The sequence below is a fragment of the Oncorhynchus kisutch genome, linkage group LG19 (genome assembly GCF_002021735.2).
Source record: "Oncorhynchus kisutch isolate 150728-3 linkage group LG19, Okis_V2, whole genome shotgun sequence".
NCBI classification, from domain to species: domain Eukaryota; kingdom Metazoa; phylum Chordata; class Actinopteri; order Salmoniformes; family Salmonidae; genus Oncorhynchus; species Oncorhynchus kisutch.
The window spans coordinates 47721473-47735788 of NC_034192.2; the positions used below are offsets into that span (position 1 = coordinate 47721473).

A 14316-nucleotide genomic window follows, 5' to 3' on the forward strand; every position below is an offset into this window, starting at 1 on the left:
AAGAGGGGGATGACTGCGGCAGCTTTCCAATCCTTGGGGATCTCAGACGATATGAAAGAGAGGTTGAACAGGCTGGTAATAGGGGTTGCGACAATGGTGGCAGATAGTTTCAGAAATAGAGGGTCCAGATTGTCAAGCCCAGCTGATTTGTACGGGTCCAGGTTTTGCAGCTCTTTCAGAACATCTGCTATCTGGATTTGGTTAAAGGAGAACCTGGAGAGGCTTGGGCGAGGAGCTGCGGGGGGGGCGGAGCTGTTGGCCGAGGTTGAAGTAGCCAGGCGGAAGGCATGGCCAGCCGTTGAGAAATGCTTATTGAAGTTTTCGATAATCATGGATTTATCAGTGGTGACCGTGTTACCTAGCCTCAGTGCAGTGGGCAGCTGGGAGGAGGTGCTCTTGTTCTCCATGGACTTCACGGTGTCCCAGAACTTTTTGGAGTTGGAGCTACAGGATGCAAACTTCTGCCTGAAGAAGCTGGCCTTAGCTTTCCTGACTGACTGCGTGTATTGGTTCCGGACTTCCCTGAACAGTTGCATATCACGGGGACTATTCGATGCTATTGCAGTCCGCCACAGGATGTTTTTGTGCTGGTCGAGGGCAGTCAGGTCTGGGGTGAACCAAGGGCTGTATCTGTTCTTAGTTCTGCATTTTTTGAACGGAGCATGCTTATCTAAAATGGTGAGGAAGTTACTTTTAAAGAATGACCAGGCATCCTCAACTGACGGGATGAGGTCAATGTCCTTCCAGGATACCCGGGCCAGGTCAATTAGAAAGGCCTGCTCACAGAAGTGTTTTAGGGAGCGTTTGACAGTGATGAGGGGTGGTCGTTTGACTGCGGCTCCGTAGCGGATACAGGCAATGAGGCAGTGATCGCTGAGATCCTGGTTGAAGACAGCGGAGGTGTATTTGGAGGGCCAGTTGGTCAGGATGACGTCTATGAGGGTGCCCTTGTTTACAGAGTTAGGGTTGTACCTGGTGGGTTCCTTGATGATTTGTGTGAGATTGAGGGCATCTAGCTTAGATTGTAGGACTGGCGGGGTGTTAAGCATATCCCAGTTTAGGTCACCTAACATGCAATATCCCTTTGTCATCCAACACCATGAAGAAAACAAAATAACTGGCTGTTCAAAAGAGACAGATGGTTGTAGAACTTCATACATTTGGTAATGGCTACAAGAAGATCCACAAACAATTGAATACACCACCGAGCACTGTCAGGGCAATTATTTTAAAAAACTATAATATGGAACAGTTGAAAACCTCACGGGTAAAGGACGCAAATGCATAGGGATAGGGAGGAGGATAGTGAGAGAAACAACAAATCCCCAAGAATCACTGTGAAAGAATTGCAAGCCTTGGAGGCATCTTGGGGTCACCAGGTTCCAAAAAGTACCATCGGACACCACCTCTACAACCACAGGCTCTTTAGAAGCGTTGCCAGAAGAAAGCACTTTCTGACCCCAAGACACAGACGCAAGCGTTATGACTGGAAGAAGGTGCTCTGGTCAGATGAGACCAAAATTGAACATTTTGTTCAGATACAGCATCGGCATGTTTGGCGTCGAAATAGAGATGCATTCATACCCACAGTGAAATAGGATGGTGGGTCAGTGATGTTTTGGGGCTGTTTTAATTCTGGAGGTCCAGGGGCACTGGTTAAATATCGGGAAATTTTGGCTGACAATCTGGTTGCTTTTGCCAGAAGGCTGGGACTTGGCCATAGGTGGACTTTCCAACAAGACAATGACCCAAAACATACCTCGAGATCCACACAGAAATGAATCTGTGACAGTAAAATCAATGTTCTGCCATGGCCATCTCAGTCGCCGGACCTCAATCCAATCGAAACCCTGTGGGCTGAGTTGAAGAGGGCAGTTGATAAGCTCAAAGCCAAGAATGTGAAGGATCTTGAAAGGATTTGCATAGACGAATGATCCAAAATCCCTCCAAATGTGTTCCTTTTAACCTTGTCAAACATTACAGGAAAAGACTCCATGATCTAATCCTTGCCAGAGGTGGTTGTACTAAGTACTAAATGAGGAGTGCCAATAATGATGAAACCTTGATTTTGGTGAAATGTGTTTTGTATTAAATAATTGTATGATTTTGGTTGGTTCCATTGAAACATTAATAAAGTACAGTATTTTTCACATGTTGGTATTTTGAGTTTCTCTATAATTATATTGTTTATATTTTTTAAGTATTGTTTGTGCATTGCCAGTCAGGGGTGCAAGTAATTTTGGAGCCCGGTGTATATGTATGGTATTGTATCGTATCGTTTTATGGGCTCTTAACCAACTGTGCTGTTTTGTTAGTTTTTTCACATTGTTTGTAACAATTTCTACTGCTTGAGTGGCAGCAACTCTTCCAAGAAGAGGTACCTTGTTGTTTCGTGATCCTGCTGTCCACTCTCCATCCTTGCTAGTCACTCTTCAAGTGATGCCAGGCGTAACATGACCATCAGTGTTATGCCATCCTTTTAAAAAGCTTTGGTGAAATGTATGCATTGTGATGTGATTATAATCAAAGCAGTAATTATATACATTTGTTACATTCAGTGAAGTTTACTCCTTATGGGTAGTTAAACCAAACAGATCCCAAGCTAAGCAACACTACTTCAAATCGGACTCCGCTAACTATCTAGCTAGCTACCCCTCAACTAATACCAGCATGATGTTTTTCCTCTAAAGTTTTCCCCAAACTTAGAAAGAGCTTTAAAGTTTTGCCTCTTGAGTATAAAGTTTGAAAATAAATGTCTAGTTTCAACTATACAAAATTTCATGAGCTGAAATAAAAGATCCCAGAAATGTTCCATACGCAAAAGAAAAGCTTATTTCGCTACAATTCCGTGCACAAATTTGTTTACATCCCTGTTAGTGAGCATTTCTCCTTTGCCAAGATAATCCATCCACCTGACAGGTGTGGCATATCAAGAAGCTGTTCAAACAGCATGATCATTACACAGGTGCACCTTGTACTGGAGACAATAAAAGGCCGTTTTGTCACACAACACAATGCCACCAGTTTTGAGGGAGCGTGCAATTGGCATGCTGACTGCAGGAATGTCCACCAGAGCTGTTGCCATAAGCCACCTCCAACGTCGTTTAAGAGATTTTGGCAGTACATCCAACCGGCCTCACAACTACAGGCGATGTGTGGTGAAGAATATTTTTGTCTATAATAAAGAACTCATTCTGATTGGCTGGACCTGGCTCCCCGGTGGGTGGGCCTATGTCCTCCCAGACCCATCCATGGCTGTGCCCTGCCCACTAATGTGAAATCCATAGATTAGGGCCTAATGTATTTATTTAAATTGACTGATTTCCTTCTATAAACTGTAATTCAGTCAAATCTTTTAAATTGTTGCGTTTTTATATTTTTGTTCAGTATACTGTAGATATGTTTGAAATAAGAACATTTAATGAGGATATTATTTATCAATGTTGTTCGTTTGTGGAGATCGTTTTGTGCAAACTTTCCTTTAACCCTCTCCTCAGATGAGGCAGCGTTTGCGGAGGCGGTAAACGTGCTGCTGACATGGGTGGAACGCGGTGAGGTGAACCGTCGTAACGCCAACAACTTCTACTCAATGATCCAGTCGTCCAACAGCCACATCCGCCAGCTGATGAGTCAGAAGGCCACCCACGAGAAGGAGTTGGAGATGGCCAAGGACAAGTTCAAGACCGCCCTGTCTGGCATCCTGGCACAATGTGAGTACACTCCAGGCTGACACACACACACACACACACACACACACACACACACACACACACACACACACACACACACACACACACACACACACACACACACACAGAGAACCATGTTCCACACAACAGGGTAAGGGTCAACATAAAACCACTTGCGGCATTCCCTTTGAAGCAACGTCACATTGTCCCTCTAAACGTTCTCAACCCTCAAGTGATTTTCATGTCACAAGTTCACAAGTTCCAGGTCAGTGCTCCATACATGATGGATCAAATACCCAGGGACATGGAACAGAGATGGTCTTTTCTGCAAACACACTCACACACATGCATGGCTGTACACAAACAGACGATAGCACTTCTGAAGACCCACTCTACGGGATGACTCTTTGTAGGAGTAGATTTGGGGCAGTTTGCCTGGTAAAGGCCAGTGATGGCAGCAATAACATTGAACAGGTTATTTAGGGAACTGTTAGTTACCTCTCTTAGCCCACCATCATTAGGCCCAGAGTGGCCACTCACTCACTCACTCTCTCTCTCCTCTTTCTTCCTGTCTCTCTTTCTCTGTCTAGCAACTGTTCACCAGGAGACAACATCCCAAAGGGAGCAGAAAATAATCTAGTTTTAGAAACCTGCTTCACCTTGCTCTGTGACAGCCTCTCTGTACCTCACAGCTTTGACAGCCGGCATACAAAAACAAATATTTAACACAACCGTCACACACACACACTGGGGGGTTGGAGAGAAAAAATATACATGAGGTTTTATGCAGCCTGTGACGGGTTAGCAATAGCATGGCATTGTAATTAGCTGCATGACATTTCAGTGGTGAACATCACAGATTGACATTGAGTTCATGCAGTCTCATATTGTCTCATCATTGATATTCCACAGACAGTTTCTTCTCACACTGGACATAACAGACATACAGAATGACAGTCAAATAAAAGCATGCTGTGTTTCACCAGTATGTTTCAGGAAGGGTTGATAGTGGATAAAGAAGGTAGGTTCATGTGTTTGTCTCTAAAGCTGTCTGGTGGTGGTAGATTATATTGGTAGATTATATATACCTGTAGATTATATATACCACATTGGTAGATTATATATACCTGTATGTCCATGGCCAGGGAGTAATAGGTTCACCTGTGGTTGTGTCACATTGGCTGAATGCAAAAACAACTCCTAGCCCCTAACTTCAAGGCACTTGTGTAAGGATTGGAAAGCTATAAACCACATAATGAAAACTCCACTCAGCCAATCAAGACTGCAAGATGGAGCTACTGTATGACCATATTGATTATACCTATGTGATTCCTTCAGATCTCCACAAGTGATAGGGGTTGTTTCTGGACAGGGCTTTTGGCTTTTGCCAATCAGAAAGCTAACACTCTTTGGGGTATGCTATGTAGGCTCCAAACTCCTCTGGTTAAGTTTAGCCTCTATTGGTCTGTGGACAGCTCATCTGAAGGAACCCACTCAGCCATAGAATCAAAGTAAGTAACACCTCTCTACATGAAAACAACTGGAACTGAAGGAAGAAATTAATTTAGTCATATTGATGATTCACAACTGCCAATGCTAAGAGCATGTATGAGTTCAGATATCTTTGGTGATACACCACTTACAGTAGTGTGCATACTGAGTACTGTGTTAGTATGGATATTGGGATATACCACATAATCAGTTCCTGTTTATACAGTAATACAAATATTGGAAAGAGCAAAGTGGGTCTCCCCCCTCTCTCTTCTCTCTCTATCTCTCTTCTCTTCTCTTCTCTCTTTCTCTCTCTCTCTCTCTCTCTCTCTCTCTCTCTCTCTCTCTCTCTCTCTCTCTCTCTCTCTCTCTCTATCGTTGTCTTTTAAAGGCCACCATCCTCCATCACAATAATCCACACAAACACTTAGTTGTATTCATGAGTTTGTCTTTCTCTGCAGTTCCACACATACAAATGTAAACACAGAGTTTGGTGTCCTGGGAGGCAGGTTCACACTGTCGTTCTGCGAACAAAAGCCACATCCATATTTACCAGACTGTCTTACAGCTGCACATTGGAATCCATAGACTTTATTTTTTCCAAATGCAATATTATGCAATATCACACATTCCTCCATTTGGCATTGGTAGTTGTCACCTTATGTTGAATGGTACCTTTAGAAAAAGCCCTTAACAATGCTCCTTTCTGCTCTGAAGCAAGTTATTCAAACAGAGGATGCATCCCAAATGGCATCCAATTCCCTTTATAGTGCACTAAACTCTACATATGGGCCCTGGTCAAAAGTAGTGCCCTGCATAGGGAATATGGTGCCATTTGGACTTAAACAGGCTCTATTCATGAATGTCAGAGAACAGAAATCTCCGCTCAGTTCACTGAGATCCATTCGCAGCTGAAGGATTTATGAACCACAACGCCCTGCTTCATATTTCGCTCAGGATGATGTTTATAGAAGATGACAATCATTTCACAGTTGGATTTGGATCAGCATACATCATGTTTGGTGGATGGCACTCGGTCTACAAGCCGCAACATATTTCATCTAGGAGATTAACCTGCCTGACAGATAGTGAATGGTCTAATTTACAGTAGAAAAGCTGGCATGTGCACACACATAGCCCTAGCTGGATCCCTGCAAATAACACCAAAGAACATGCACTTATCCATCAGCTATCTCTCTGACTCACACACATACATAAAAAGACGAGGCCACACCCTTGGACACTTTACTCTCCCCTGCCTTCCCCATTATATCTCTCCAATCAAATTAGATGATTCTGAAAAGCCACTATTGATCTAGACACACTCTTCCTTCCTTCCTTGCATCCTTCCCTCTCTCCCTCCTTCTCTAGATCTCTGCCAAGGCCACAACTCTGGTGGCTTTATCCACTTCCCCCGGGGTTCATTAAGACCCCTCTGACAAAAACAGAGTCCCTCAACATGGCCTGTCCACATACACACCAAAGGAGCATTTTGCCTTAGTGATGTTTGCCATCTTCAGCTGCAGTGACACTGGGGAAGTTTTCATGCTTGATAAAGTTATCTATTGTGTGTTGTGAGTTATTGTACAGCCCTTGCTATTGATATGGGACCAAAATAAATTATTGCCTGGTACAGTCTATGAATGTGTAGCTGGTGAGTGATAATTACACACACACAAACAAACGCTCAGATAATTAGTATAACATTTGATTTCCTGTGTTTTATATATATTTCCACACCATTAGGTTGGAATAATACTGTGAAATCATACAAATTATAATATTTCCCTTTTAGTGTAAGAGCTGTTTGAAAAAAAGGCTGCCTGAAATTTCAGTTCCAAACCTCTGACAATAACAGCTAGATTTCAGTTCCAAACCTCTGACAATAACAGCTAGATTTCAGTTCCAAACCTCTGACAATAACAGCTAGATTTCAGTTCCAAACCTCTGACAATAACAGCTAGATTTCAGTTTTCCCTTCCCCACGCAGACCACTCCCATACAAGTCCTAGCAAAATTCCTGCTTGAGGAATTGCTCTTAGCTATTAAGCTACTTTTTGTTTATTATACAATTATAATTATACAATTATAGTAAGTAACTGTAAGAATGTCTTTATAGGACTTTTAAGACTAACCCTAGTTGTCTGTCAAAGGTGTGATGGAGTCATAAACAGACAAATGTCTCTCAGCAGCCCCTCTACTCCCTCCTCCTCTAGCCCTGAATTAAAGCAGTTTTTCTCTCTCTCTCTCTCATTTCCCTCTTTCTCTTTCTCTCAATTCAATTCAATTTAATGGGCTTCATTGGCATGTGAAACATATGTTTACATTGCCACAGCAAGTGAAACAGATTGGAGCCTGCTGGTATTAGTCTGGTCCTCCTGTAGCTTTCAGCACCGTCTTGTGTTTTAGGACAGGCGCTCTGTGGTCACCTTGAGATATGGTGGGTTCCTTCTCCACCCCATCCCACCTCCCCCACTCTAGACACTGACCCAGAACAGACTGTACTATAGAGCAGAATAGAACATTGAAAACACATCAACATGAACATACAGTGAAGTGCCTTCCTACCTGATTCCACTTTCTCACTCCTCTGCTCCTTCCCACCCGCCCCCTCTCTCCCTGCATCCCCCGCCACAGTTGAGCAGATTGTGTCTGTATTCCACGCTGCTTCCAAACAAAAGGCATGGGACCATTTCTCCAAAGCTCAACGCAAGAACCTGGACATGTGGCGCAAGCAAGCAGAGGTTGGTCCTTTACTTTTTCTACAATTATTCACATATTTTATTCATTTGGTAAAGTATAGTCTAAATGTGATTTAGTTGTTTATGTGAGCATCCTTATCTCCATCCCTTTTTCTTCAACTACTTGTTTGTGGAGTTTATGGTGTTGACTTTAGGATATTAAACACTAGCTTCAGAATCAGGCTTAACACTAGCCTAAGTCTTAGCTTGTACAGGCGTAGGGAGTAAGGTAAATGCTAGAACTAGCCTACAAACACTATCCCAAGAGCTAGTCTAATCACCCTGTGTGCTTGGAAAGTGGATAAGTCACAAATGTCAAAATGTGAACATTAGTGGCATCACCATTTAAACCTACCAGTTTAAGCCAGCATACAGTGCATTCAGAAAGTATTCAGACCCCTTGACTTTTATTTGTAATACATTTTAAACATTTCTCAACCTGCTTTTGCTTTGTCATTATGGGGTATTGTGTGTAGATTGATGAGGGGGAAAAAATATTTAAGCAATTTTAGAATAAAGCTGTAACGTAACAAAATGTGTAAAAACTCAAGGGGTCTGAATACTTTCCGAATGCACTGTACATTTGGTAGCAAAAAAAAAGGTATAGTAGCTAACTAGCTGTAAATAGTGAATTAATCAATCAAATGTATTTATGAAGTCCATTTTACATCAGCCGATGTGATAAAGTGCTGTACAGAAACCCAGCCTAAAACCCCAAACAGCAAGCAATGCAGACATAGAAGCATGGTGGCTAGGAAAATCTCCGTAGGAAGAAACCTAGAGGAACCAGGCTCTGAGGGATGGCCAGTCCTCTTCTGGCAGTACCGGGTGGAGATAGAAGTTCAAACGTTCATAGATGTATTTTTATTTCACCTTTATTTCACCAGGTAGGCTAGTTGAGAACCAGTTCTCCTTTACAACTGCCACCTGGCCAAGATAAAGCAAAGCAGTTTGACACATACATGGAATAAACAAACATACAGTCAATAATACAGCAGAAAAAATATAAATATACAGTGTTCAGATGAGGTAAGATAAGGGAGGTAAGTCAATAAAATAGGCCATAGTGGCGAGGTAATTACGATATAGCAATTAAACACTGGACTGATAGATGTGCAGAAGATGAATCTGCAAGTAGAGATACTGAGGTGCATAGGAGCAAAATAAATAAATAAATACAGTATGGGGATGAGGTAGTAGGATGGGCTATTTACAGATGAGCTATGTACAGGTGCAATGATCTGTGAGCTGCTCTGACAGCTGGTGCTTGAAGTTAGTTAGTGAGGGAGATAAGAGTCTCCTTCTTCAGTGATTCTTGCAGTTTGTTCCAGTCATTGGCAGCAGAGAACTGGAAGGAAAGGCGGCCAAAGTAGGAATTGGCTTTGAGGGTGACCAGTGAAATATATCTGCTGGAGCGAGTGCTGCGGGTGGGTGCTGCTATGTTGACCAGTGAACTGAGATAAGTCGTGGCTTTAGCTAGCAAAGACTTGTAGATGACCTGGAGCCAGTGGGTTTGGCGACGAGAATGAAGCCAGCCAACGAGAGCGTACAGGTCGCAGTGGTGGGTAGTATATGGGGCTTTGGTGACAAAACGGATGGCATCCAATTTTTTTAGTAGAGTGTTGGAGGTTAATTCGTAAATGACAACTCCGATGTCGAGGATCGGTAGAATAATCCGTTTTACGAGGGTATGTTTGGCAGCATGAGTGAAGGATGCTTTGTTTGCGAAATAGGAAGCCGATTCAAGATTTCAATTTTGGAAATCCTGGAAATCCTGTTGCGACGAGCAATCCCGTATCCGGGATCGTAATTATAGCCTCAAGCTCATCACCATAACGCAACGTTAACTATTCATGAAAATCGCAAATGAAATTAAATAAATATATTGGCTCTCAAGCTTAGCCTTTTGTTAACAACACTGTCATCTCAGATTTTCAAAATATGCTTTTCAACCATAGCAAAACAAGCATTTGTGTAAGAGTATTGATAGCTAGCATAGCATTAAGCCTAGCATTCAGCAGGCAACATTTTCACAAAAACAAGAAAAGCATTCAATTAAAATCATTTATCTTTGAAGAACTTCGGATGTTTTCAATGAGGAGACTCTCAGTTAGATAGCAAATGTTCAGTTTTTCCAAAAAGATTATTTGTGGAGGAGAAATCGCTCCGTTTTGTTCATCACGTTTGGCTAAGAAAAAAACCCGTATCCGGGAGTGTAATTATAGCCTCAAGCTCATTACCATAACGCAACGTTAACTATTCATGAAAATCGCAAATGAAATGAAATAAATATATTGGCTCTCAAGCTTAGCCTTTTGTTAACAACACTGTCATCTCAGATTTTCAAAATATTCTTTTCAACCATAGCAAAACAAGCATTTGTGTAAGAGTATTGATAGCTAGCATAGCATTAAGCCTAGCATTCAGCAGGCAACATTTTCACAAAAACAAGAAAAGCATTCAAATAAAATCATTTACCTTTGAAGAACTTCGGATGTTTTCAATGAGGAGACTCTCAGTTAGATAGCAAATGTTAAGTTTTTCCAAAAAGATTATTTGTGTAGGAGAAATCGCTCCGTTTTGTTCATCACGTTTGGCTAAGAAAAAAAAACGAAAATTCAGTCATCAAAACACCAAACTTTTTTCCAAATTAACTCCATAATATCGACAGAAACATGGCAAACGTTGTTTAGAATCAATACTCAAGGTGTTTTTCACATATCTATTCGATGATAAGTCATTCGTGGCAGTTTGGTTTCTCCTCTGAATCACATGTAAAAGTACATGCAGCTGGAGATTACGCACCAATTTCAACGGAGGACACCAGGCGGACACCTGGTAAATGTAGTCTCTTATGGTCAATCTTCCGATGATATGCCTACAAATACGTCACAATGCTGCAGACACCTTGGGGAAACGACAGAAAGTGTAGGCTCGTTCCTGGCGCATTCACAGCCATATAAGGAGACATTGGAACACAGCGCCTCAAAAATCTGGCTCACTTCCTGTTTGAAGTTTCATCTTGGTTTCGCCTGTAGCATTAGTTCTGTGGCACTCACAGACAATATATTTGCAGTTTTGGAAACGTTTTTCATCCAAAAATGAAATACTGCCCCCAGAGGTTCAAGAGGTTAATGTGGGCCTGGAAAGACAGTTTACAGTCTAACCAGACACCTAGGTATTTGTAGTTGTCCACATACTCTAGATCAGAACCATCCAGAGTAGTGATGACCAGCAGGGTGAGATAATAATATTCCCAATGGTTGTAGAGGGTGCAACAGGTCAGCACCTCAGGAGTAAATGTCTGTTGGTTTTTCATAGCCAATCATTCAGAGTTAGATACAGCAGGTGCGGTAGAGAGAGAGTCCAAAACAGCAGGTCCGGGACAAGGTAGCACGTCCAGTGAACAGGTCAGGGTTCCATAGCAGCAGGCAGAACAGTTGAAACTGGAGCAGCAGCATGACCAGGCGGACTGGGGACAGCAAGGAATCATCAGGCCAGGTAGTTCTTAGGCATGATCCTAGGGCTCAGGTCCTCCGAGAGAAGAGAGAGAGAAAGAGAGATAGAAGGAGAAAGAGAAAAGAGAAAGAGAGAAATAGAAAGAAAGAAATAGAGGGAGCATACTTAAATTCACATAGGACACCGGATAAGAGAGGAGAAATACTCCAGATATAACAGACTGACCCTAGCCCCCCAACACATAAACTATTGCAGCATAAATACTGGAGGCTGAGACAGGAGGGGTCGGGAGACACTGTTGCCCTGTCCAACGATACCCCCGGACAGGGCCAAACAGGGAGGATATAACCCCCCCACTTTGCCAAAGCACAGCCCCCACACCACCAACCTACGACCCTGAGACAAGGCTGAATATAGCCCACAAAGATCTCCCCCACGACACAGACCCAAGGGGGGTACCAACCCGGACAGGAAGATCACGTCAGCGACTCAACCCACTCTGTGACGCACCCCTCCTAGGGACGGCATGGAAGAGCACCAGGAATCCCACTCAGCCACCGTAATAGGGTTAGAGACAGAGAATCCCAGTGGAGAGTGGGGAACCAGCCAGGCAGAAACAGCAAGGGCGGTTTGTAGCTCCAGTGCCTTTCCGTTCACCTTCACACCCCTCGGCCAGACTACACTGAATCATAGGACCTACTGAAGAGATGAGTCTTAAATAAAGACTTAAAGGTCGAGAGTGTGTCATATGTTTAGGTGATGAAGACAGAGTCAGGTGCAGGACACAGAGATGAGTAATAACCGTTACTTTACTCAAAAACAATATTCCATAGAGACAAAATAATCCAGGTCACAAAACTTGACAATAACAAACACGCACAAAACCAAGGGGGAAACCAGAGGGTTAAATAGGGAACAATGATATTGGAATGGAAACTAGGTGTGTATAATGAAGACAAAACAAATCGAAAATGAAACAAGGATCGGTGGTGACTAGAAAACGGTGACGTCGACCACCAAACGCCGCCCGAACAAGGAGAGGCACCAACTTCAGCGGAAGTCGTGACAGTACACCCCCCCCCCTTGACACGTGACTCCAGCAGCGCGCCGACACCGGCCTCGGGGACGACCCGGAGGACGAGGCGCAGGACGATCAGGGTGGAGACGGTGAAAGTCCCGCAGTAACGAAGGGTCCAGAATGTCCTCCACCGGCACCCAGCATCTCTCCTCCGGACCGTACCCCTCCCACTCCACGAGGTACTGAAGGCCCCTCGCCTGGTGTCTTGAGTCCATGATGGCTCGAACAGCATACGCCGGGGCCCCCTCGATGTCCAGAGGGGGCGGAGGAACCTCCCGCATCTCCAATTCCTGGAGCGGACCAGCCACCACCGGCCTGAGGAGAGACACATGGAACGAGGGGTTAATACTGAAATCAGCGGGAGCTGTAATCTATAACAAACCTCGTTCAGTCTCCTCAGGACTTTGAATGGCCCCACCAACCGCAGACCCAGCTTCCGGCAGGGCAGGCGGAGGGGCAAGTTTCGGGTCGAAAGCCAGACCCGGTCCCCCGTGCGAACACCGGGGCTTCACTGCGGTGGCAGTCGGCGCTCGCCTTCTGCCACCTGATGGCCTGTTGCAGGTGCACATGGGCAGCTTCCCATGTCTCCTCCGAGCGCCGAAACCATTCATCCACTGCGGGTGCCTCGATCTGGCTCTGATGCCACGGTGCCAGAACTGGCTGATAACCTAGTACCCATTGGAAAGCAGATAGGTTAGTGGAGGTGTGGCGGAGTGAGTATTGGGCCATCTCTGCCCAGGGGATGAAAGCCGCCCACTCCCGCGGCCGGTCCTGGCAATAGGACTTCAGAAACCTAACCACATGCTGGTTAACTCTCTCCACCTGCCGTTACTCTCGGGGTGAAAACCCGAGGTCAGGATGACCGAGACCCCCAGACGTTCCATGAACGCCCTCCATACCCTGGACATGAACTGGGGACCCCGATCAGAAACTATATCCTCAGGCTCCCTGTAGTGCTGGAAGATGTGTGTGAACAGGGACTCCGCAGTCTGTAGGGCCGTAGGGAGACCGAGCAAAGGAAGGAGACAGCAGGAGATGGCAGAAAACCGATTCACAATGACCAGGATCGTGGTGTTTCCTTGACGGAGGAAGATCTGTCAAGAAATCCACCGATAGGTGTGACCACAGCCGTTGTGGAATGGGTAGGGGTTGTAATTTCCCTCGGGTCAGGTGTCTAGGTGCCTTGCACTGGGCGCCCACCAAGCAGGAGGAAACATAAACCCTCACATCCTTAGCCAGGGTAGACCACCAGTACTTCCCACTAAGACAGTGCACTGTCCGCCCGATGCCAGGATGACCAGAGGAGGGTGACGTGTGAGCCCAACAGATCAAACGGCCGCAGACAGCAGACGGAACGTACAGACGTGCAACTGGACACTGGGGGGGAGTGGACTCTGTATGCAACGCCCGCTCGATGTCCGCATCCACCTCCCATACCACCGGTGCCACCAGGCAAGATGCCGGAAGTACGGGAGTGGGATCTGTAGACCGCTCCACTGTATCATACATCCGGGAAAGTGTGTCTGCCTTAGCGTTCTGGGAACCTGGTCAGTATGATAGGGTGAAAACAAAATGGGTGAAAAACACGGCCCACCTGGCCTGGCGAGGGTTCATTCTCCTCGCCGCCCGGATGTACTCCAGATTGGGGTGGTCAAGCCAATGCCTCCACACCTTCAGAGCCTTTACGACAGCCTACAGCTCCCGGTCCTCCACATCATAGTTACGCTCCGCCAAGCTGAGCTTCTTCGAAAAGAAAGCACAGGGGCAGAGTTTTGAAAATCGTGTCTACAAAGGATTGGAAGACTGCTGGAGCATTCATCAACCCGTACAGCATGGCGAGGTACTCATAATGCCCAGA

At 44.8% G+C, this 14316-nt stretch overlaps 1 protein-coding gene across 1 annotated transcript in view; it reads left to right on the forward strand.

Moving 5' to 3' along the window:
* Positions 1–14316, forward strand: part of LOC109910176 (ecto-NOX disulfide-thiol exchanger 2-like) — a 92004-nt gene that overhangs the window by 14014 nt on the left and 63674 nt on the right. The window contains exons 3-4 of the mRNA XM_020509312.2: positions 3498–3710; positions 7818–7924. Of these exons, the coding sequence (XP_020364901.2) occupies positions 3498–3710; positions 7818–7924 (320 nt within the window). The remainder of the gene's footprint in view (positions 1–3497; positions 3711–7817; positions 7925–14316) is intronic.